The sequence below is a fragment of the Cornus florida genome, unplaced genomic scaffold (assembly GCF_030987335.1).
Source record: "Cornus florida cultivar Cherokee Brave unplaced genomic scaffold, ASM3098733v1 CherokeeBrave_3.0.0_Hap2_Chr09, whole genome shotgun sequence".
NCBI classification, from domain to species: domain Eukaryota; kingdom Viridiplantae; phylum Streptophyta; class Magnoliopsida; order Cornales; family Cornaceae; genus Cornus; species Cornus florida.
Window position 1 is genome coordinate 56,929,557 of NW_026775579.1, and position 25,119 is coordinate 56,954,675.

Below are 25,119 nucleotides of genomic sequence, written 5' to 3' on the forward strand. Positions count from 1 at the left end.
GCTTCATTACATAGTTGCATCTTAATTTATTATAATTTTTAAAATTTTAAGTTGTACTTCGTTTTGTATTACAAAGCATTTAGAATTTGAAATTTTCTGACACTCCATATTTAGATACATCTTTAAATATGTATATAAGGGTTTTTAGGTGCTAGTGCTACCTTGTGATTACTTCTCTGTCCTGTTCTTTTTTAGTGTTTTTGTTTTCAATATTAATTGGTGACTGGATTGAGTCCTCTTTTTTCTGTTGTTTTTGGGTTTCAGTAAAATTCTAAATGATGACTTTTTGCCTTCTTCTATGGAACGTGATTCCACTTATTATCATTATTTGTTAATTTCATTGTCCTCTGTTTATTGCTATATATTTTTAAGTTCTGATTGTTTTTCTTTAAACTTCAGAAGATTTTTTTTAAATTTTTTTTTGGCAATGTAAGAGGTCGTATTATTCATGTTAGATTTGATGTTTTTGTAGTTTTCAGTTTGTTGGTTATAAAGAAATTTCTCTCTCTCTCTCTCTCTCTCTCTCTCACACACACACACACACACACACACACACACACACACACTGATGCAAATAATTAATGGTACTTTGGAAATTTTCTTGAAAAAGTCATTCTTGTTTTTGGGTACCAAGTAATTAAGCTTCTGAATTACTAAACTGTTTACTTAGGAAAGTGGTAAAAATGTTATTAAGCATAGTAATTCTCTCTGTTTAGTTGGTCTGACTTTTTACCACAGAGTAGGTAAAAAGCCATACTGATACCTTTCAGATTTACTGAAATTGTGCTGAAACTTAATAGCTTTTTTTCGACTTGTATGTTGTCATTCTATCCATTTAGGGACATTGTTTAATATTTTTGATTTAGTTAGTTGTCTAATGGGGTGAATAAGCTCTTCCTCAAAATTTCTTTTGAGTTTTGTAGAGAAAGGTCCTATAGTCTTTGCTTTGTGTACATCGTGTGTACGTGGCCTTTTCCACTATTTGGCACCTTACAGTGAATTATTGTTTGTTTTTTTAAGTCCTTTCCATTTTATACCAAGGTTACATTTTCTTGGCACCTTATGTGGAAATATTTCGCCTGTTGTTCAGTCTTGCAGGAAATGAAACTTTAAGATGTCTAGCTCTAGCCTTGAAAAGGATGCCCGTGGGTCAACAATCTTTGTCTATTGATGATGAAAAAGACCTTACATTTATTGGGTTGGTATGCTTTCTTTTCCATGTAGCGTAGTTTGCTCCTTGGTTTCATTGGTAAATTCTATGCACCACATCTCATGCAATGGCTATTATGTTTAATATCTTTTTGCATTGGACAAGGCTATCACTACTTGTTACTAAAGGGGGCTGTCTCTTCATCTTAATCTCCCCAAGAAATAAGTGGGGATAATAAATTTATTCATGATTGTTGGTGAACTTACAAAAACTATACTTGGTAAGTGCCACCTACATTAAAAAAATTTCATGCGACATTGTTAAAAATATCTAAAGTACACATTTTAAGTTTAATTGAGCTTACAGAAAAATATGATTATGCCTGTTAAGCGCTTCTACATGACAAACCTGTTATAATTTTTTCAGTAAAAAGTTGCGTCTTATTCATGAAAAATCTCTTTAGATATAATACACTATAAATCTTTAGTTTGTGTGTATCAGCATACTGTTATCAATTTATGTGAGTACTTTTCATGCATCCACTTTTGTGATCCTGTGCGAGCTACTGTCTTCCGTTGGTTCAGATGCTTGCTTGATGGATTTGAGTAATGTTCATATTCAAGAAAATATTCTGTCATGGTTTGCAGTTTTTAACAGACGGAGGCAGTAGCCAATAGCCAATAGCCAATAGCCAATAGCCAATAGCTTAGACATCACAAGTAGATAAAAAGTGAGGCTCCTTGATTTGTAGTGCTTTAGGTTCAGATTCGTTTTGCCTTTAAATCCAAATTAGCTGGTGGGCATTTGAGATATTCCTGGCTACTTTTTTGGTTGTTACCGCTAAATGAAAAGCTTCAGTACGAATGTACGATCCTTACTGTTCCTAGAAATCTGGTGTTAGAACCACATGTTTAATGTGAGGCAGGCAGTAAAAGTGGATCATCTGATTTCAAAGTTAGGCCTTGCTGATATGGGGGTATGCTTTGTCCGGTACCGAATTATAATGGGAAACAACTTTGCTGAAAGAATGTGCAGCAAGAGGTGGAACATCCTCAAGCGAATAATCACTTCATGTTTGCTCAGGAAGAGAAACTCCTGAATATGAATCAACAATGAAATTGAGTTTCAAATAAGTGCTCCAACAAAAGTGGCTCCTGAATCTGCTCAAAGAACCAGATAGATTTGATTGTCCAGGAACCCAACAGGAGCATGGAACTTTTCTTGAAAACTCTACATTTCTTTATTGATGGGTAAATACAATTCGAAAGCTTCTGACGTAACATCAACATACTAGTTATACTTTTTTTGCCTGAACTGCACAACCGATCAGGTTCTTCTTTTGAGCTTTTTGGGTGATTGCAAGCAGATTTGGGGAGGCTAGAGGAGGTTGGTGCTCGTCGGAGGTGAGACTCCCAAGCGGAGTTGGGGCTTGGAAATTCTTTTGGAAGTGTTGGGATGAATTCTCCAAAAATATTAGATTTCGAGTTAGGGGTGGGATGAATTCTCCAAACATATTGCTCCCACTTTTCCTAGACTTTTCCAGATTGCTACAGATAGACATGCCTTCGTGGTTCACTACTAACGCCTCGGTGGGAGTGTAGTCTGGGATGTGCGCTTTTCTAGACGCTTTCACGCTCTTTTAGGGTAAGACTGGGTTTCTAGTCCTAGACTGAAATCTTAGAGCGAATCAAAGTTTTGCTCGTCACACATGTTCCCCTAGGATTAGACCCTAGTCTCTGGCACAAATCCCCTTAAGATAGACCAGAGTTCCTAATCCCAGTAGTCTCTTCCCCGCTAGTAAGCATGAGTTTTGACATTAACTAGAGCAAACCAAGACGTAGAAAGACATGGACCAACAATCTCCCCTTTTTGCCTTTTAATGTCAAAAATCAATTAGACACTATTTGCAAATCATATATTATGGCGGATTGGGAGATTGAGGATGTCATTGGCTTTTTGGAGTTGTTGTATGGTTAGGAGATAGTGGTAGACGTTTCTGACTTTTGGGTGTTGGGTTTCTCTTCCCAAGATCGCTTTGATGTCAGGTCTTTTATTAGGTGTATTTTGGATGCCCTAGGGCCGCCCTTCCCTTGGAGGGCTATTTGGTGCTCGAAGGCCCCTCTCAAAGTGGCCTTTTTTTGCTTGGACATCCATTTTGGGGAAGATCTCGACACATCATAACCTTAAAAGGAGAAGACAGATTGTGATCTATTGGTGTTGCATGTGTAAGAATGACGAGGAAATAGTTGATCATCTCCTTCTGCATTGTTCAGTGGCTCGGGATTGCTGGACTTTGTTGTTGGGTTTGTTTGGGGTTCAGTGGGTTATGCCTAGGTTTTCGAGGCTTGGTTGAGGCTTGATGAGGTTGTATAGTGGGGGCCCAAGTTCGTGATTTCTGGAGGGTTACGCCTTTGTGCGTCTAGTGGTGTCTTAGGCTTGAAAGAAATCGGAGATCCTTAGAAGGAAAGGGAATCCCATTGGGTCGTTGAAGTTCTCCATTTTAAGTACCCTTTTGTTGGGTTCTAGGGAGAAATTGTAAATCCATGGAGGAACTTGTAGATTTTTTGGACTCGAGGATCTAAAGGCCCTATTTGGCCTTGTGTAGCTTTTGAGGGATGTGTGGCCCTTTTGAACGCTTTTTATATAATATTTACTTATAAAAAAAGGAAGAAATATAAGAACTAGGTAATTTAAAAAACTAAAAAATAATTGATTTTGGACTTCGTTTAATTCTTTAACAACTTTCTTCGTTTAATTTTCCTTCCATTTCAATATTTGGTTCTCTTGATTTATTTATTTTTTCCTCGATTCTCTTGATCTCCTTTTGTCTCATATTCCAAGTGAATGATTTATTTAAGTTAATCTTGTTTCTGCCTTAAACAAAATTTAGCTTCTTTCAGATATGTTCTCTCTTTCTTCTCAGATGGAACCATCCATTTGCTATTTGGTTTTAGGATTTTTCTTCACCTTCATCATTCTCTTCCCTTCTTCTCCTCCTCCTCTTCCTCCAATCATTAATGTCAAACTTTCAGAATTCAATTGAGAGGGCATTTTTGCTATGAATATTGTAAATTATCAATTGCGTATTAGGATGGGAGATAAATTTATGAATGATAGCTATGTTGTATATATAGAAAGAGATATATTTATTGGTATTGATAATGAGGCTATCATGCATTGCTTTCAAAATATAGGAACCCCTTGGTCCATGTTCTTGAGTCTGTCCAATTTCGTTGGTCATGATTTCCCATCAAAGACTATATGGCGCTCTAAGGCTCCACTTAGAGTCGCATTCTTTGTTTGGACTGCCACCTGGGGTAAGATTTTGACATCAGATAATTTGAGAAAGAGAGGTAATACCATTGTTAATTGGTGTTGTCTATGTAAAACAGATGGTGAGTTTGTGGATCACATTCTTATGCACTGTCCTGTGACGTATGATTGTTGGAATCTCATCTTTGGCATTTTTGGTGTTTATTGGGTAATGCCTCAGTCCTTTATAGAATTGATTAACGCGTGGAGAAGATGCCCAGTGAAAGGTCACGCTTGTGACTATTGGAGGATAGTTCCACATTGTGTTTGGTGGTGTATATGGAGAGAGAGGAATAGTAGAAATTTCGAAGGAAAGGAATCGTCTTTGGTGAACTTGAAACTTCATATTCTTCGTTCTATTTTCTGTTACGTGAGAGGAAGCACTTGCTCCTCGACTGATGACTTAGTTGATCATTTGGATTCTACTAGTCCTTAGTTTAAATTTTCACTTTTTGTATTAGGGACGCGTTCCCCTTTTGAGTGCTCTTCTATTCAACTTTTACTTATCAAGAAAAAAAATATAGGAACCCCTCGAGGATAGTTGTAATTGTATTTAATGAACATATTATCAATTGTTTGGTTCTTATATTTGTCAAATTTGCTTGGTTCTTTTTATTTGAGATTATATATATATGAGATTATATATGACCAATCTATATTTGTCATCTTAGTTGATTATTTTTTATTTTATTTTTTGTCAAGTATGTTGTGCCTTCCCTAGCTCCGTCCTTGGCGAGAGAGATCATTAATGGAAGCTATTTACTTAATAAGACAATTAGTTGAAGACTGTAAGAGTAAGCTAAGTTATCCTACATATGGTTTTTATAGACTTAGAATAAACGTATGATAGGGTCCCAAGGGATAATTTGGGTGGCTTTACAAAGAAATTAAACACTTATACAAATAATAAATATTATCTAGGATATGTATTTGAACATAGAATCTAGAGTTCTATATGTGGTGAGACTAGCGAGTTTCAAAAATAAATTAGAATTGCACTAAGGGTCAATGCTAAGCCTATATTTATTTCCAGTAATTTTAGAGGAATTAACATAACATTTCCAAGAAAACATTCAATGGTGCATGTTTGCCTACGTATGTTGTTCGTTCTCCTTTTGAGAGATCGACGGGGGGTCGGTGGACGACTGACATGGAGGCCTTTTCGGAGTTTATTGATGCTTCTGGGCTGGTTGATCTTCCTTTGGAGGGAGGTCCTTTTACGTGGTCTTGTGGTCGTTCTCCTCCTACCTTGTCTCGGCTTGATAGATTCCTTTTGTGAGGTGACTGGGAGGAGACATTCTCTGATGCTACTCTGGCTACTTTGGCTCGCCCTATTTTTGACCATGTCCCGTTGATGCTGGACTGTGGTGGGTTGTGTAGACGTAGATCTCCTTTCAGGTTCGAGAATATGTGGCTTCGTGCTGAAGGTTTTCGGGATCGGGTCTGAGGCTGGTGGGATGGGTTTGGAGTGGTTGGCACCCCTAGTCATATTCTTGCAGAGAGATTGCGTCTTTTCAAGGAAAGCATTAAGATCTGGAATAAAGAGGTGTTCGGGATTCTTATTTGGAGGAAGAATCAGGTTTTTTTTGAGATTGCTGATATTGACAGGATGGAGGGTCAATGGGTTTTGGGGGACGATTTGAAGGAAAGGAGGGCGAAGTGTCAGGCGGAGTTTGCTGAGATTGCTATCATGGAGGAGATTTCGTGGAGACAGAAATCTCGAGCCTTGTGGCTTAAGGAGGGCGACAGAAACACAAAGTTTTTCCATAGATTGGCCAATGCCCATCGAAGAGGCAATCATATTGGGAGGATTCGGGTGCATGGGTTGACGTTGGTAAAGAGGAGGATGTGTGCAAAGGTATTGCTGAGTACTATGCGGAGCTTTTCACAGAGGTTGCTACGTGGAGACCTCTGCTTGAGGGGCTTCAGTTCGACACCATTTCTTGTGAGGAGTGTGTGGGCTTGGAAGAGCCTTTTTCTGAAGAGGAAGTCTTGTCTGCTTTGAAGAGCTGTAACGGGGATAAAGCCCCAGGTCCTGATGGGTTTACCATGTGGAGTGGTTGGCACCCCTAGTCATATTCTTGCATGAGATTGCGTCTTCTCAAGGAAAGCATTGAGATCTGGAATAAAGAGGTGTTCGGGATTCTTGTTTGGAGGAAGAATCGGGTTTTTTCTGAGATTGCTGATATTGACAGGATGGAGGGTCAATGGGTTTTGGGGGACGATTTGAAGGAAAGGAGGGCGAAGTGTCAGGCGGAGTTTGCTGAGATTGCTATCATGGAGGAGATTTCGTGGAGACAGAAATCTCGAGCCTTGTGGCTTAAGGAGGGCGACAGAAACACAGTTTTTCCATAGATTAGCCAATGGCCATCGAAGAGGCAATCATATTGGGAGGATTCAGGTGCATGGGTTGACGCTGGTAAAGAGGAGGATGTGTGCAAAGGTATTGCTGAGTACTATGCGGAGCTATTCATAGAGGTTGCTACGTGGAGACCTCTACTTGAGGGGCTTCAGTTCGACACCATTTCTTGTGAGGAGTGTGCAGGCTTGGAAGAGCCTTTTTTTGAAGAGGAAGTCTTGTCTGCTTTGAAGAGCTGTAACGGGGATAAAGCCCCAGGTCCTGATGGGTTTACCATGTCTTTCCTTTTGGAGTGCTGGGAGGTGGTTTAAGGGGAGGTGATGGGCACTTTTCAAGCTTTCCATGCTCAGGGGTCTTTTGAGAAGAGCTTGAATGCCACCTTTGTTGCTCTCATCCCCGGGGGGGGGGGGGGGGGGGGGGGGGGGGTGATTGCCAAAGTCCTTGCTCTTCGTTTGAGGAAAGTGATGGATGGTGTGATTTCTGATTCTCAGAATGCCTTTGTAGGAGGCCGCCAGATTCTTGACTCAGTTCTTATTGCTAGTGAGTGTGTGGACTCCAGATTGAGTAGTGGGGTTCCAGGTGTTCTGTGTAAGCTGGATATTGAGAAGGCGTATGATCATGTGAGTTGGAGTTTTATTCTCTTCCTATTGGAGAGGATGGGGTTTTGAGTGAGATGGAGGAAATGGATTCATTTTTGTATTTCCAGTGCTCGGTTCTCAATTCTTGTGAATGGAGCTCCGACCGGTTTTTTCTCCAGTTCGAGGGGCTTGAGGCAGGGTGACCCACTTTCCCCATTCTTGTTCCTCTTTGTGATGGAGGCTCTGAGTAGGTTGATGAGGAGGGCTGTTGAGTTGGGCTTTTTGAGAGGGTTCCGGGTGGGTAAAGATGCTGCTAGCCAGTTAGAGATCTCTCACTTGATGTTTGTTGATGATACGCTCATGTTGTGTGATGCGGAGGAGTCCCAGCTCAGGTATTTGAGATGTGTCTTGATCTGGTTCCAAGTGGTTTCCGGCCTGAAGGTGAATGTTGGCAAGAGTGTTTTGGTGCCAGTTGGGGAGGTTCCTGAGATCGGCTTGTTTGCTAGTATTCTTGGTTGTCACACTAGCTCTTTTCCTATCTCTTATTTAGGTTTGCCTCTGGGAGCTTCTTCGAGGTGTGTGGGAGTTTGGGATCCAGTTGTGGATAGATTTGAGAGGAGGCTTGCGGGTTGGACGAAGCAGTATCTTTCCAAGGGGGGGGGGGCGGGTCACTCTAATTAAGAGTACCCTCTCTTGCCTTCCTATTTATTTTATTTCGCTTTTCCAGATTCCCGTCTCTGTGGCTGAGAGAATTGAGCGCTTGCAGCATAATTTTTTGTGGGGGGGCAGAGAGGAGGAGTTTAAGTTTCATCTGGTTCGGTGGGAGCATGTTTGCAGGCCTATTCGTAATGGTGGGTTGGGGCTTCGTAGATTGGTGCCTTTCAATAAAGCTCTCCTTGGAAAATGGTTGTGGAGGTTTGGAGTGGAAAGGCAATGGCTTTGGAGGAGGGTTGTTGCTAGTAGGTTTGGGGAGAGCAGAGGAGGGTGGTGGTCTCTTGAGGTGCGTGGTTCGAGGGGTGTGGGGGTCTGGAAGTGCATTCGGAAGGGTTGGTTTGATTTCTCCTTGAATGTCCGTTTTAGATTTAGGGATGGCGGGAGGATCAGTTTCTGGGAGGATGTTTGGTGTGGAGATATTTCTCTTGCTCTCGCTTTTCCATGGCTGTTTAGGATTGCTTCGAATAGGCAGGCCATGATAGTTGATTGTTATCATCTTGATAGCGGGAGACTGGTGTGGGATGTTTGGTTCAGGCGTCTCTTTCAGGATTGGGAGGTTGAGGATGCCATTCGTCTGTTGGAGTTGTTGTATCGGCAGGGAGTCACGGTTGGTGAGTCTGATGGTTGGACTTGGGCTCCCAGTGCTCAGGGTCGTTTTGATGTGCGGTCCTTCTTCAGGTGTCTTTCTATGGAGCCTGGAGGGCCCTTCCCGTGGAAGTCGGTTTGGCGTTTTAAGGCTCCTCTCAAAGTGGCCTTCTTTACTTGGACTTCTGTGTTGGGCAAAATTTTAACTCAGGATAATTTGAGAAGGAAAAATCAGGTGGTGGTCAATCGGTGCTACATGTGTCTTAGGGACGAGGAGACAGTGGACCATCTTCTTTTGCATTGCCCCATGGCCAAGGATTGTTGGGATTTGAGGCTTGGCTTGTTTGGGTTTCAATGGGTCATGCCTCACTCCGCCAGAGATTTGATCGAGGCTTGGAGAGGGTGTTTTGTGGGGGGCCATGTTCGTGATGCTTGGAGGGCTACTCCTCTTTGTGTGTGGTGGTGTATTTGGCTTGAGAGGAATAGGAGATATTTTGAGGGGAAGGAGAGGTCTATTTCTTTTCTTAAGTTCTTTATTGTTTCCACTCCTTTTTGTTGGGTCTCAGGTAGAGATGAAATATTTTGATAATATAATATTCACACTTAAAACTAAAGAATATTCAAATAACCACTTTCGATATTTAAATCTATATTACCAATGGATGAAGGAATAGGTAGTGATATAACTAGTAGAACTGGATGAGGGTGAACAAACGCAGACAGGCTTGTGGCATTTTTTTGTGATAAAATACTAACAAATAGACTGCATTTTATGTGATAAAAGAATAACAAGACACAAAGAAAATTTCTATAGAACCGTTACTAAGCCAACTATTTTATATGGAGCAAAGTGTTAGGTTGTAAGAAAAGAAACAAGAATAACACATTCATGAAAAGAAATGGAATGTTAAGATTGATGGTCGGAGGTGACTAGAAGAGATAGCGTTATTAATGAAAGTGAGAAAAATTGGGACTGGCACCCGCTAGTGAGAAGATAAGAGAGTAGACTTAGATGGTATGACACACACTACAAAAATCTATAGATGCATTAGTAAGAAGAGGAAGTTTACTTTTATAGAAGGTAAGAGATAAATAGGGTGACCAAAATTAATGTGGAATGAAGTTATTAGAAAGATTTTAAAAAGATGCATAATAGGTGAAATGATGTGTAGTAGAAAAGAATGGAAAAAGAAAATTATTTGTGGAGCCAATGCCAATTCATATGGACTAAGGCAAGGACAACGATGATGATGAAGCATTGATATAGAACAAACAATATACGGAGACGGTGGAGGCACAACAATAAAGTACTTCATGATAGCTGAATCTGATATTCTCTGACCGGCTTATTTATTTATTTTTTTTACTTTCTTATATAATTATAATCACCTTTGTTATATAGTGACAAACATATTTTATGTTTTTTTTTTGTGTGTGTTTGTAGATATATATATATATATATATATATATATATATTTTTGTGGGTACAGAATTTGATGACTCTTAGTCCTCTCCTATTCTAATATCCCCTACTTTAATAAAACCTTTTTATATATTTTGTTTTTTAATATCATTTACTTTTCAGAAATATTATGTAAATGTTTTATTGAATTTTTCTTACACTTATTCTTCTTTTTCATGTTTGAAGAAATTTTTTTGTTTATGTGGATCACGTAAAAACTTCTTTCGAAGCATGGACCATACCAGGTCATTTCTCAAAAACAATAGCTAAAAGCCCTGACCCTCTTGGGGACATGCTTAAGAATAAGAAAGAGGAGCTTGGTGTAAATACGAATCACTTGCAGGAGAGAGAAGTAAAAATGAAGATCATTTTTAAATTATAAATACCTCCAAAATGTTTTTCGGCATGTGTCTGAAAGTTTCCAGTGGCGAGGGATGTTTGCGCTATGTTTTTGGTTGCGCTTGGCATGTCTTGGGTGTTCCCAGGATCCACACTGGATATGATCGAGGCTTGGAGAGTCTAGTGGAGAGCCGAGCCAGGGATGTTTGGAGGGCCATTCCCATTTGTTTATGGTGGGTTTGAGGAGTTAGAGAAATAGGAGATACTTTGATTGGGGGGGGGGGGGGGACTCCTATTTGGACTCTCAAATATAATATACTGCATACTTTATTCTCTAGGTTAATGTGCGTAATTTTAAATCTTTGGGGCATTTTTTGGATTTTGTGGATAGCTTGAAGCTATAGTTGTCACCTTTGGCGTCTTGTGTTTTCTTGTTTGACTTTGACAGGCTCCTCCTTTCAACTGTACATGCTTCTTAGCCTTTTGCTGAATCCCCTTTGCCTATCGTCTTTGGATTACTTAAAAGAATAAACATCCACATTTAATTTTAGGCAGCATGTGCCCAGAGAATAGAGAGAGAAGAAGTTAATTGTTGCAAGATGAGAAGAGCTACCAACTTCTTGTTTCTTATTGAATTTGACGTGATAATGCCATTGATTTGGGCCATTTGTCAACCCTCTGGTGGATAACACCAAGGCATTTGATTAGGCATTTTTGTGTAGAATTTCTTGAATGTTTCATTCAACTAGTTTATTGTTCAGTTTGAAGGAAAGAAATAATTATATTTCTGAAAGGAGGGGATCCTCTACATATTTATTTTTTATTTTTTTATGGTACTCTCTTTTGAGGAGTTTTGCAAGTTTAGTCTATTTTTTTTCTTGTTCATTTGTGTAAAATTGAATTTCTGATATACTTGAACTCTTGCTATTATGGCACGCATTTTATTTTCTAATACTAAAATTCTTGCCTTGTTTTAACATTTATAGATGAGAAATGTTAAGATAGTTAAACTACTCCTGTAAATTTCAGTTTGCTCCCTTTTCTTTGAATCGCTAAAAATACTTGACTTTATGCCTTTTCATCTTCTCTATTTATTGCCATTCTCATTGATGTTTCCTTTGTTTTTGTCAATAAAGGTTGGAATGCTTGATCCACCTAGAGAGGAAGTAAAAAATGCTATACTTTCATGCATTACTGCTGGCATACGTGTTATAGTAGTCACAGGAGATAATAAGGTAACATGAAATGACCTGCTGATTTAATTTTTATTTTTAAATTCTATGCAATTAATTTGCCTATTTATTCATCTTTCCAAATGCTATTCTAATTTGATATACAACGTCAGGCCACTGCAGAATCCCTATGTCGAAAGATAGGTGCTTTTGATCACTTGGAAAATTTTGTTGGACACTCTTACACTGCATCTGAGTTTGAAGAACTTCCAGCAATGCAGCAAACGGTGGCATTGCAACGCATGACACTCTTCACCAGGTATGTGTATACCTAATTCTTTTTTATGCAACTTCTACCCCTTTTGCTCTGAATAAATGCTTATAGCTTATATGCATTTTTTTCTTTATTTTTGTTCTTCTTTATTTATTTATTTATATTTTGTTTTTGTTTTGTTTTTTGTTTGTTTGTTAGGGTTGAACCATCTCACAAAAGGATGCTGGTGGAAGCATTACAGCACCAAAATGAAGTGGTGCGTCTCCTGTATTTCCCTTATTAGAGTGATTGCACGGTTATAATATCTGGTTTATTTGGGTCAGAAAGGATGTCCTTGGCTTGCCATGCACCCTTGAATTGTATTATTCTGATTTACGAGTATTAATTATATTAATCGGCACTAAAAGATCCACCAACTGTGGCTATCCTCCCTGTAACTTAACCACCTGGTCAAATTATGATAGGTCATAGATTGGAGTTTCTTTCCTCTTTTTTGGTTCTCACAAAGAATTTTGATGCGGATGGTTTATGCCGCGTATACTCAGCTTAGTTTGAACTGTCATATGGGACGTAGATCTGTGGTTGATAATACACTTATGCTTCGTCTTGGCTTATTAAAGGAATCTCTGAGATTGAGTTGGCTTGGGTCTGCTCTGATTTGCAGCAATAGCTAAAGCCTTCTATTTTCTTTGTGAAGCTTTGGTGCTGGAAACATCTCATGTTTCTCTTACCCCTTTACTTACCATATGGCTTTCGAATCTTGTTCTTTGATACCATAAACTTCCTCTCTTTTCATTAATGACGTAGTGGAAGCGATAAAAACGTTCACAAGGAACGAGGTTACTTTGAATCCACGAAGTATGGTAACTTTGAATCCGCAAAGTTGAATAAAAATTGCAAAGCAATCTGAAGTATTATTAATCAAAAGTTAAATTATGTTATTGCGGTGCATGCATACTTATAATAATGAAAGAAAACCCTAATACTCTAAAGGAAACTAATTTCTTATGGAAATTAAAAATATAAAAAATTACCTAAAACTAAAATCTCTCTAAAAATTTTAAAATAAAAATAAATAAGAAACCTAATTTAAAAAATATTAAAATCTGTCCTACATCAGTTCCCTCCACTTCGAAAAAAACTCGTCCTCGAGTTTCCTTGTGACTAATCATATATTAATATAAATAAAATTTTATACCACCGAGAACCGGCCCTTTATGTTTCATAAACCAGCTTTAGATTTCCTGCTGATTAATTTTCTTTTTCCTTCAACCTTTTATGATGATTATCGCGGACAACGTTTACATGAGTTGCATATCCAGAATATCCATTGCAGTTTCCAGTAGATATCACCTGCAATTCATGGCATGTGCCCATCATTAAGGTGACATCATCAAATCTAAACTCATTAAACCTAGGAAGCACGGACACTCCAAAATGGGCGAAGAATCCGTGTCCGACACGTGTCGGACACGCCCCGACAGGACACGCCAAAAAACGTGTCTGGAATTTTTTTATTTTTTTAATTTTCGGACACGGCTCAGACAACTCGGACACGGCTCAGACACGACTCGGACGCACTTTTCTGGATTTTTTTTTTATAAATTTTTAATGCTGATATGTTAATTTTTTTTAAAAATTTTTAATGCTGATATGTTCTATTTTTTGTTTTGTACTACCCTAAAGATATACTAACCTAAAGATGCCACAATTCGCCGTGTCCGTGTCCTAAAGATGCTGATATATATATATACTAACATATCAGTGATATATATATATATTCCAACCTAAACATATCAGTGTTTTTTTTTTTTTAATTATTAATGCTGATATATATATATATATATATATATATATATACTATTCGCCGTGTCCGTGTCCTAATTTTTTTGGATTTACCGTGTCGCCGTGTCCGTGTCGTGTCGTATCCGTGTCCCGTATCCGTGTCCGTGCTTCGTAGCGTGATTAAACTGATGATCCTTTTGCCCCTGTATTGCACTTGGAATAAGAAATCTTTGTGCGTCCCAATGTCCACAGTGGAGGTAATGGGTTTCAGCTTCACCCAACATGTGCAACTTGTCAAAAATATTATTTTGGGCATGGCTGTGCACTGTATGCATGAGAAGACCTCTCTTAACTTTATTAACTGAAAATTTGAGATCATTCTCGTTCTTGGTGCAAACTAAGTCAACACCCTCACTGTGTTTGATCCCGTGCTCAAGCTCTTCCGAGGTGGTATTATCAGTGTCCTCTAAATCTGGGTCTATTCCATCACTCAACATCTCAGTGCCATCATCCACTTCTTCAATAACAGATTTGTCTTCACTTGCTTCAAAAACATGTAATTGAGAAACTTCATTGTCCTCATCACTAGTAAATTCACTTTGTTCAATTTCAACAAAGAATTTCTTGTTATCATTTTCTTCTTTAGTTGTCTCTGAAGTTGTATTATTGAAAGCCCTTTCAGGTGTCTTTGTTGCGACTAAAGTATAGACAATTTCTTCATCCTCAACTACAAGAGGCGAAACAACACAATTTTGATTACATTCGATTATTTGAGAATCATTGGTTGCTTCTGTAAAATTACCATTATTCTACCTCGTGTTCTTCTTGACAGACGGACACTCTTTCTTGCAATCGTGATTTTGGTGATACAACATGTATTGATAACTCGGTGGTAACAATCTAGCAATTAACCTTTTGATCTTTGACCATGATTGTACAGGCCGTTTTCCTTGCCTCTGGCGGTTAGTCTTTTCCTGTTCCCACCAAGCTGAAGCACCTTTCTTAAGCATGATTGCAACAAATGTACGTTGCTTGTGTTCGTGTATGTCAAAATACTCGAGAAAATACTCAACTTCATTTAGCCAATCTAAGACATCCTTAGCACAAAAATTAGAAGTAAAAGTAAGTAAATCGAGTTGTTTCTGAAACTTACGATTGTCCAGATATCTATAGTTTCTGTCTTGTCGATCGATCGCAACTTCTCTAAATCTGAACTTCTTATCATCGAAGGAATCCGCATAGGCTGGAGGCCTACGTGGATAGACAGGAATATAACCCAAGACACATCATGAGCACGAACCTGATTGCCAACAATCCCAAAACCAGTTGCCACGAACTGTTCTTGAGTATGCATGGCTGCCCTTAGGGCCTGCACTCCCTGATAAACGCCGCGAGAGCGGTTGCTGCCAAAACGATCAATCATCATCAGCCCAGGGTAAATCAAGGCTCTGATAGCAACTGACGTAGGGGAAATGACAATAACGTTCACAAGGATTCAAAAAGTAGGGTAACTTTGAATCCACAAAGTTGAATAAAAATTGCAAAGCAATCTGAAGTATTATTAATCAAAAGTTAAATTATGCAATTGCAGTACATGCATACTTGTAATAATGAAAGAAAACCCTAATACTCTGAAGTAAACTAATTCCTTAAGGAATTTAAAAATATAAAAAATTACCTAAAACTAAAATCTCTCTAAAAATTATAAAATAAAAATAAATAAGAAACCTGATTTATAAAAATATTAATATCTGTCCTACATCAATTAATTTGGCAAACTCGCTTCTAATTATCTCACATTCACCAGGGAACTGACTCTGCTTGAGAGTCCAAAATTGATCTGGAGATCCCAGTTTGACGCACCTAATCTGGAGTAGATTCCTCTCTTTTCATTAATAGTGACCTCCTTGTGTATCTGAAGAAATTAATCTCACATTGAAATGGTTTGGATACCCTAGATACCCAAAAGGAAAAAGGACGAAGTAAAAATGTGGTCTTCATCCTTAGCCTTATCTGTGATTTTGTTGGGTTTAAGACTCTCACTTTCTCTTTCATTAAATGTTTATGAACATAGCTAAGTATTCCTATTTCACAGCATGTAAGATTTTCTCTTTCAACCTTTTAAGAAAGAAAAAAAGAAATTTTATTCATGCAGTTCTCATCAGGCCAAGTTAAGCTGAGTGGTGATCTGTCTCGGCAGCCTGTTGACAGCCTTAAGTGCTTGCATATTGTTTCCTCCATGTATCCTGATTTAAGATGTCCGGCAGTCATTCCTATGGAATTATTTTTTTGTGTTTAAGTCCATTATTCAGTACTAATTAGTAATTTTATAATCGTCTTAATTGTGGAGCATGATTTTTCTCAATCATTTGTCCATTGCATGCCATTTTCTTTCCTTCATATCTGTAACTTATAATTTTGCCTGCGCAATAATTAAATTGTTCAATTACTACTTTGTAAGGTTGCAATGACTGGTGATGGAGTCAATGATGCACCTGCACTAAAGAAAGCTGATATTGGAATTGCCATGGGATCAGGAACAGCAGTTGCCAAGGTATTGCCATGTGGCCTGTTCTCTTGAAGTACTTAATTCCATCTTTCTTCCTCGTGTATCCAAAATCTGATTGAAAAACATTTAATTATAGGCCCTAATGCTTGGCTGTTGGTAGTTTAGTGGTCTTAATCATATTCCTTTATGTATTTCCTTCTTCCTTTTGCTCTCTTATTGTTTTCTCCTTTGTAATTTAGTTTAATAATTCAGTAGCCAGGATGAATGGTTGTCCTCCACATTTTTTAAGCTTCAATAGGAATACCTGTGTGTCTATTTCTGGCTTATTTTTTGACATTAGGTACTCTAGTTATTACCTTTTAACATTTTCTCTGTCCTTGTTGTCTCTCTAATGTACGTTTTCGGTCAAATCAATTTACAAAACGATCATAATCTGTTTTACTTGTGTATCTTACAGGTTCATATACCTATAATCCATTTTCTGCATCACCTGTGTACGATGCATATTGTCACACATTTTGATTTTAACCTCACTTGGTACTTCATTAACTTACTTTTCATAATTTGTATCTATTAGAACTCCATTCTTTCTTATATAACTTCTATTTTATCGGGCATATTTGAGCTACTAGCTATTCGAACTCTCTATTGTTCCAGTACCAGATTCCTTTACTTGGTCCCATTTTCCGCTTGGATTCATATCAGTAGATTTTGGTTGATGCGGGCTAGTAAAACACTTGATGCCACCACAGATGTGGTCTTCAACATTTGTATAAACTCCTAAAACATACTTAAATTGGACCATGGGTCACCAACTCAGTCGACTTACAACAGACACGGCCTTTGCCGAGACTGAGTCCGTCTAATATAGCGGTGATCCTCAAGAATCACACGACTTGGGGTGACTCTGTGGGGAAGCGGAGAGAATCGACCCAATCAATCCTAACTTGGCCGAGTCAGCTTGTTGTTTTCGGGGAGGTTGCAGTGACCAGTTTCAGCAGGTTTTTTGCACCATTTTCCCCAATTTCTCTGCATTCTCTCATTCCTAAACTCCACAAACAACTTAGATTTGTTCATCAATCATCAAAAGGCACAATATCTAGTCTTATATATTGATTAGGAATCATGGACGAGCCTAAAGGTCAAAAATCAGTGTCGGACTTGGCCCAACACGCCTTGGACATGCCAAAAGACGTGTCTGGAATTTTTTAAATTTTCAGACATGCTGTGGACAAATCATAAACAAGCTTTGGACATGTGTCCGACATGCATGTCACATTGTTAAGGAGTGAAAAAAACAAAAAAAAAATTGGAAAGAGAGATAGATTAAGTGTAAAAACGATGACTTCTTTGAAACATTTTTAATAATATTGTAATCATGACAAAAATATTTATTTATTTATTTATTTTGTTTAAAACAATTATTATTATTGTTGTGGAGTATATTCAATTGTAGTTCTTTAACCGATACAGTAATTATTTTCAGAACTCATTAGCTATTAAGATTTCTGAAATTTTCATTGTTAGGTTGATGAAAAATATTTAGGAAAAAAAAAAAAGGTTGATGAAATATATATATATATATATATATATATATATATATATTGATAAGTGATGAAAAATATATATATTACTTTTAAAATACGGGATCATATATAGAAAGATATATTTATTAGTCTTCGTGTCCTTGCCGTGTCCATTTCTTAATTTTTTTTACAAGTTGTCATGTCGCTATGTCTGGGTCATTTCGTATCCTTGTCCAATATCCGTATGATCGTATCCATGCTTCTTAGATCTTGAATTAAATACATTTTACATAAGAGAGAATAAGTGACTTTCAAGATCTGGTGGAGTTTGGAAAATCTTCATGGATTTTGATGAGAATTCCATCACCTGGGTACCAGGGGTGGGTCTTGGACCCTTGGTGCTCTCTGAGGTTGGACAGAGCCAAGGTTGCCCATCGGACAATGTATAGAGAGAGTGTGCGTGTGTAATTGAGATAGATAGAGAGAAGATGTCTTTGGAGTTGTAAGAGGGTGGTGCTTTTTATCTCTTTCAAGTTTTAATCCTCCAAGCCCCCTTTTTCTTTCTTTAAAATGTTTTTCTCCAACTATGTTGCAAGAATTTGTTATTGTGTTGAGGAGGCATCTTTTGTGGCAATCTATGTACAACATCAGGTATGATTTGGCCTCATATGCTAAGGGAAATAAAAGTGGTGGTGATAACTTTAAAAGGCTTAAAAGCTTTTGCTTGGGGCTTTCTAGGAAGCACAGACATGCCTAAAAGATTAAAACTATGTGGCAGACATAGCCTGACACATGTTGGACACGTCCACAGATGTGTCTGGAATTTTTTTTTTTTTTTTTTTTTTTTTAAATATCGGATGCTCTGCCCAACACCTCACAGACACACCATGGATGTGTCAGACATGCAGGTTGCATTTTTAGTGGGCTTTAATGAAGTTTTGAAAAGAAAGTTTGGTTAAACTGTAAATATGATGACTTCTTTGAACAGTTTTAATAATATGGTAGTCGTAGCATAAAATATTTGCAATTTTTGGTTTAAAATATTATTGTTGTTGTGGAGTATATTCAATTGTGTAGTTCTTTAAATGGTACAATAATTATTATTATTATTATTATTTTGATAAGTAAGACAATTATATAGAACCCCTCAAAAGGGAAGTGAAGCCCAAAAGAACTACACAAGGCCAAAAAGGGCCTCTAAACTTTCAAAGAGTCCAAAAAATCAACAATCTCCTCTAAAGATGTATAATTGCTCCCCACAACCCAACAAGAAAGGGTGTAGATAATAGAGAACTTGAGCATAGAAATAGGATTCTCCTTTCCTTCAAAAGATTAACCCTTCGGAGAATCTGGGCGTGACCCACTGAACCCCAAACAAACCAAGCATCAAATCCCAACAGTCCCTAGCCATGGTGTAGTGCAGTAGGAGGTGATCCACCGTCTCCTCCGCACGAAGGCACATGGAACAACAGTTGACCACCACCTGATTCCTCCTCCTCAAATTATCCTGTGTCAAAATCTTCCCTAATTAATTAACTATGATTTGTGAATTTCTCATTGTTACGTCTATGAAAAATAATTTACTTTTAAAATATTGGATCAGATATGTAGAAAGATATATTTATTAGTCACTGTGTCTCCTTCGTGTCCTTATCTTGATTTTTTACAGGTTGGTCTGTCATATATATGTCCCATATCCATTCTTAGGGGGCTTTGGACCACATGATCTCAACCACCTTTTCGTTGAACAGTGAATGGACAAACACCATTTACCACCCAATTCCATTACATCACTTTTTTGGCTTTTTATAACTCTTATTTGGCACTCTATTCATCTTTGTGAATTTTGGTCCTAAAATTGAAATTTTTAAGAAAAATCAATATGCTAGTTTTCTTGGTTTTAATATATTCTTCATTTTTACATGTTCATAAGAATCTAATCATTACTGATAACTTGAGTGTAACATTAATTTAATAGAAGTCTAGATATTAAGCCTTAAAATTCACAATCCTGGTGCCAGATTCCGTTACGTCATGCCCGATATTGCCCCGCATCGGTTACTTAGCACCTGCATTCACATCTGCGTCTGAGAACCACATTTTGGACATTGAAACACTCATGCAAGTTGCAACAGTTTGATGAAGATTGAGAATTCAAAATCCTGTGGCTGCCTGTGTCATCTTTTTTTCTCCTTTGAACACATTGTTAGATAAACAGTCTGCCCTCATGTTTTGTCTACCTGTTAAAATGGTCAAGTTGGCTGTGATAAATTTTTAAAAGGAACAGCTCTTTTTGAGGTCAGGTTTTTGGTCCCAGAGATGCCCTGCACTAGGACTCTAGGCTCCAGGAACACCTATGCCGGGACTCCCATAGTTTGACGCTCAAGTCCCACATCCTTTCAGGCCACAGATTGCAGGATCTTTTGCTACTGCTATTAAGTCTTAATGGCAATATATGGTCCCTGAAGGAGTTTATCTTAGAAGCACAACTTCTCTCCAAGATTTTGAACTGCAGTAGGAAAGATACAGATAAGAAGCTGTTTGCATAAACTCTTCCCTTGTCTTTAATTCCTTTGCTTGTCATCCATGATACTTTGTATATAGATATATGCAGCCCTTGCTAATTTAAATTTGCATATACTTGGACTTTTCCCAGACCTTCAGTCAAGTTATAGATTGTTGGTGAGACAATTCCTTTACTAAGATATCTGTTTTTGGAAATGGCATTAGCTGTGTGAGCTTGGTGTTTAAGTCTCTCTTTGACACCACCTCAAATGCTTGGATCACATTTTGTGTATTGCCTCTATTCCCCCAACCCTCCCCCTCTCTCAAATATTTTGAGTGGAAAACACTTCTATATGCTTCTAGAACTTGGAAATCACACCCCCCCCCCCCCCCCCCCCCCCCCCACACACACACACACACACACACACACCACACACACACACACAGAGACACAAAAGTATTGGGTGTGTAGGTGTGAGTATTTACCTAACCAAAAAAAAAATGCATAATTTAATTTCTATGTGAAAACCTTGACGTAAAGCTTGGGAAATACTCTCTCTCTCTCTATATATATATATATATATATATATATATATATATATTTGTGTGTGTGTGTTTTACTTTTGGACAAATAGTCCTATCATAACTCTAAAGATCTAGTAACTGTACAAGTCTATGTGAATCCAGAATGTCACGTCAATATGTCTTTATCCAGTGTCGGTTCTACCTAGGGAGGTGCTGGAGACAGACCTAACAGTCACAGTATTTTGCACAAAAAGCTACTCTTAGACTTGAATCTGCATTATCACGCTTCTCAGCCCGAACTTTTAGCTATTAATCAACAAATGGACCCTTAGAGATCTTAAAAATTTATCAAGGAATGCTTCTTGATAAAATTATTCCACAGGTTTTAAATCCATCATCATAGCTAGATGAAAACATCGTTGGTGATATTTAGAGGATAAGATGCATTCTGACCTATTTCTTAGCTAACTCTTACTCGTACCTAATTGCACCTGTGTTTGACCGAAGTTTTGTGCTGGATTTCCACCTAATGCAACCTACTGGTCTGTAGTTAAGGAGCCCAAAAAGATTGTTGTTGAAACTCTTGAATAATTTTTACCCTATATCAAGGAACAACCTCCAGTGTTTGAGGGCTTATGAATACTATTTCGTTCTCTTTTATCAATTTCCTTGCTATATGAATATTTTTAAACACGCATTACCCAGTGTAAATCCTTCGTATGTATGGTTTAGTAGATTGGAAACAGATATTATCTTTTGCATTAGTTTGCACCTATGAAGCACCAACACATGGGAATGGGTTGTCATACCAGTGTCGGACACGTGTCCGACACCTCTGTGGAGGTCTCGTATTTTTTAATCTTTTTTTTCATGCTGGACACGGTGAAGGACATGCCGGCGACACGCATAGGACACGGGTTCAGAATTTGTCAAAAAAAAAAGAAAGAATAAAGAGATATATACATGTATATGGTTGTGTGTATTCATAGAAAGACAGATTGAGGGAGAGAGATGAAGGAGATGAGAAAGTCCAGGAGAAGAGAGAACTTGCATTTTCAGACTTTTGGCCGATGAAAAGCTTCGAAATAGGTTGCTTGTTTGCACTCAATTCCTGTTGGAAGCGTATGCTTCCCATCTACCACCTCGTTCCCTAAAGATAACCGCATAGAAAAAGGTAATACAAACCCTAGGGAAGAGAGAAGCCTTTAGAAACGGTTATAAGAATAATAATTTTACTTTTAGATACAAATATGTACCTCCTTTTTTTTGTTTATATTTTCAAGATATTTGGGCCTATATTTTTTAAGAGAATAATGGCCTAAAAGTTATGTTTATTAAATATAAATTAAAAATTGAGTGTGTGTGTGTGTGAGTGTGTGTGTGTGTATATATATATATTATTTTATTGCCGTATCCTTGCCGTGTCCGTGTCCTCTTTTTTTGAAATTTGCCGTATCGCTATATCCGTGTCGTATCGTACCCGTGTCCGTGTCCGTGTCCGTGCTTCATAGATTTGCACAAACTGATTTCTCTCAGATTTGAAGCTACAAGCCTAGAACCTCATGCTTACTGAGCATTGACTTTATTTTGTGCAAGTGATTATGTTGGTATATTTCCATTTATATTAAAATTGTTTTTGCTTTGTAACCTATTATATATATATTTTTCTTATAGTGGGATGGGTGTATATCCATCATATCATGATTTGTTGTGTATTTGTATAAATTATATGGCTTTTGGCTTTTTTTTATACTTAATTGAAAACTACAGTTTCCAATATTTCTCATCACCTATGTTACCAAAATCAGAACAATCTTTCATAAAATCTGCCTTTTGTTCTGCAAGATTTTTCCATGTATATGATTTTTTAGATGTGAAAAATCTCAGGGAACTATAAATGGTACCTCTCGTAGGCCATAAGAAATGATCATCATTCTGATGTATATTAAATCGATGTTATTTCTCTTCATTTAATTTTGCATCTTGCATTTTCCTCTTTGTTGCTAAACTGTTTTCTGGTTTGGTTTTGTTTCATGCTCATGTTTATAACATAATAGTACTTGCAAGGTTCTAATGAAGAACCATATATGGCATGGTGTTGAATTCCCTGTTTGCATTGAAATTCTGGTAAATCATTAAGTTGTTTTGTTCTACGATCCAAATTTTCAGAGTGCGTCAGACATGGTTTTGGCTGATGATAATTTTGCTACAATTGTTGCGGTAAGCTTTTATTTTCACCCTTGTAAGTTTGGGATTTTCATTTCCTTCACATTTTTGTGGAGTAGTAAATTTCATGACGTTGATCATCCCAAGAATAATTTCTATTCTAAGCAGGCTGTTGCAGAGGGGAGAGCTATATACAATAACACGAAGCAGTTCATCAGATACATGATATCTTCAAACATTGGTGAAGTAGTTTGTATTTTTGTGGCAGCTGTACTTGGAATACCCGATACACTTGTACCTGTGAGTCTATTTAGCTTGTGTAATACAGTCTTTTAACAAATCTATTATTTCCCCCCAACTGTCGGTTCTGACAAGTCCTTGTTTCCAACGTAAGACGGGTGGCATGCATATTTGTATGTTCAAAAACCGGAGCAGAATTCAATATGGATTCGGTGACATGTAAAATTTTGCATGTGTGTAATGCCTGATTACCTTTTTCTTGTTCTTTGTTCTTTGATACCTTCCATAATTAGATAGGAAAAAAAAATGTTTCATCCATCTCCTGAGAGGCTTCTTGCTTAAAGTTTGAGAATCCTTTTCCCAAACATCTGTATTTTATCATATGCTGCCTGAAAGTTAAGAGGTAAGGTTTAGTAATATGCTCATTCTTTCCAGGTCCAGTTGCTCTGGGTAAATTTGGTTACTGACGGATTGCCTGCCACTGCTATTGGTTTTAACAAGCAAGACTCAGATGTGATGAAGGCGAAACCTCGCAAAGTAAGGCTTTCGTAATTAGTTGGAACTGCATGTTGTTTTGCTGTTTAAATGCTTTCTTCTTTATCGTTTTTTTAATCCTTGTACAATTTTTACTTGATCAATGTTATTTTATTCCTTTCATGTCTATAATGCCCTTTTGGTTGGGTTGAGGAGGAATATGCAAGAGAGGCTTGCAAATTTTATATGTTGAGAGGTGGTGATAAGTTTCTGAAATTGAGTTTCTTTTCTCCTTGCTATCCTAAAAGAGCTAAATGTCTCACCCTATCTATTTTATAGGGAGGTTGTGCTTTTGCAGGTGACACGCGAACACTGAGGACTATGGTGTTTGCATGGCATGAGTAGAGTTGAGTTCTAGAGTCTTCCTCATTTGTGGAGTATTGTAGAGAGGAATGGAGGATTTCTAGAAGTTGGTAAATTGAAGAAGATTCTAGAAGAGGAAAAAGTTGAGTAGAGTTTGTAAATATGTAGATATTTAGGAGGAGAATTTTATAGAGTAGATCTTAACTATTTATTGTAATGCATCTTAGCTGTATATTAGGGAGGAGGATACCTGTATATAGGTAGAAGTCTCATCTGTAACATGAAGCTCCAAGAGTGAGAGTGATAAGTTCCCAGAGTGAGTGGAACAAGTCACCTAGAGTGTAGTAAGCCACCAAGACTGTAACCAGAGTGTTCTTTCCTCTTTCTAACCTAAGTGTTGATGAAGGTCTCGTCGCCATTATCTGAACCATGTGAACCCTTTGTGCTTTGAAACTAGTTTAGTCTAAAACCAAGTCTTCCCGGCGATATACACCCTTCAAAACGGTAGCTTTTGTATTTTTTCTGTTTATTGAAATTGAAAACACCGACTTAACCAACTTATTGTGTTAGGTTTTAGTTTTGAGGATTTCTTGTGCCGTGTTTTCTTATTCTTCTTTTTTATTTTTTTTATTTTGTTTCTTCTTTTCTCTGATAAAAGGACAAGCAATCTTTTGGAAAGACAAAAAAGAGGGAAGACTGGGTGATGAGACTTCCTTCAAAAGAAAGGAACAGAGTAAGAAAGCAAAAGGAAGTAATGATATAAAAAATAAATAAAGAAAGAAAGAAAAAAGAAAAGAAAAAAAAAAGGACATTAAACTTTTGCTATGTCATCATACTTGTCTGAAGGTGTTTAGGGATAATCATTCAGTCACACAGGTCAAATTGTAGGAATACTGTTTGCGGATATGGAATAGCAAGTCTTTTCATGGAATTTTAACTCAAGGTAAAACATTAAGGCTTAAATGGCGTGTTTCACTTAAATTGCTCTTAACAGAGACTTTCGACAATATGCTTGTAATAGAAGAGTTGAGGAAGTAGAATTTGAAAACGCAGATAAATTGCTGTTGTTTTGGCACTGTAT

At 37.6% G+C, this 25,119-nt stretch overlaps 1 protein-coding gene across 2 annotated transcripts in view; it reads left to right on the forward strand.

Moving 5' to 3' along the window:
• The window catches only part of LOC132274030 (calcium-transporting ATPase 3, endoplasmic reticulum-type), a 68,146-nt gene that overhangs the window by 38,405 nt on the left and 4,622 nt on the right, over positions 1 to 25,119 (forward strand). For both annotated transcript variants that reach the window (XM_059775174.1, XM_059775175.1), the window contains 8 exons: positions 1,091 to 1,202; positions 11,636 to 11,734; positions 11,845 to 11,990; positions 12,144 to 12,201; positions 16,192 to 16,284; positions 22,965 to 23,015; positions 23,130 to 23,261; positions 23,637 to 23,738. In XM_059775174.1, the coding sequence (XP_059631157.1) occupies positions 1,091 to 1,202; positions 11,636 to 11,734; positions 11,845 to 11,990; positions 12,144 to 12,201; positions 16,192 to 16,284; positions 22,965 to 23,015; positions 23,130 to 23,261; positions 23,637 to 23,738 (793 nt within the window). The remainder of the gene's footprint in view (positions 1 to 1,090; positions 1,203 to 11,635; positions 11,735 to 11,844; positions 11,991 to 12,143; positions 12,202 to 16,191; positions 16,285 to 22,964; positions 23,016 to 23,129; positions 23,262 to 23,636; positions 23,739 to 25,119) is intronic.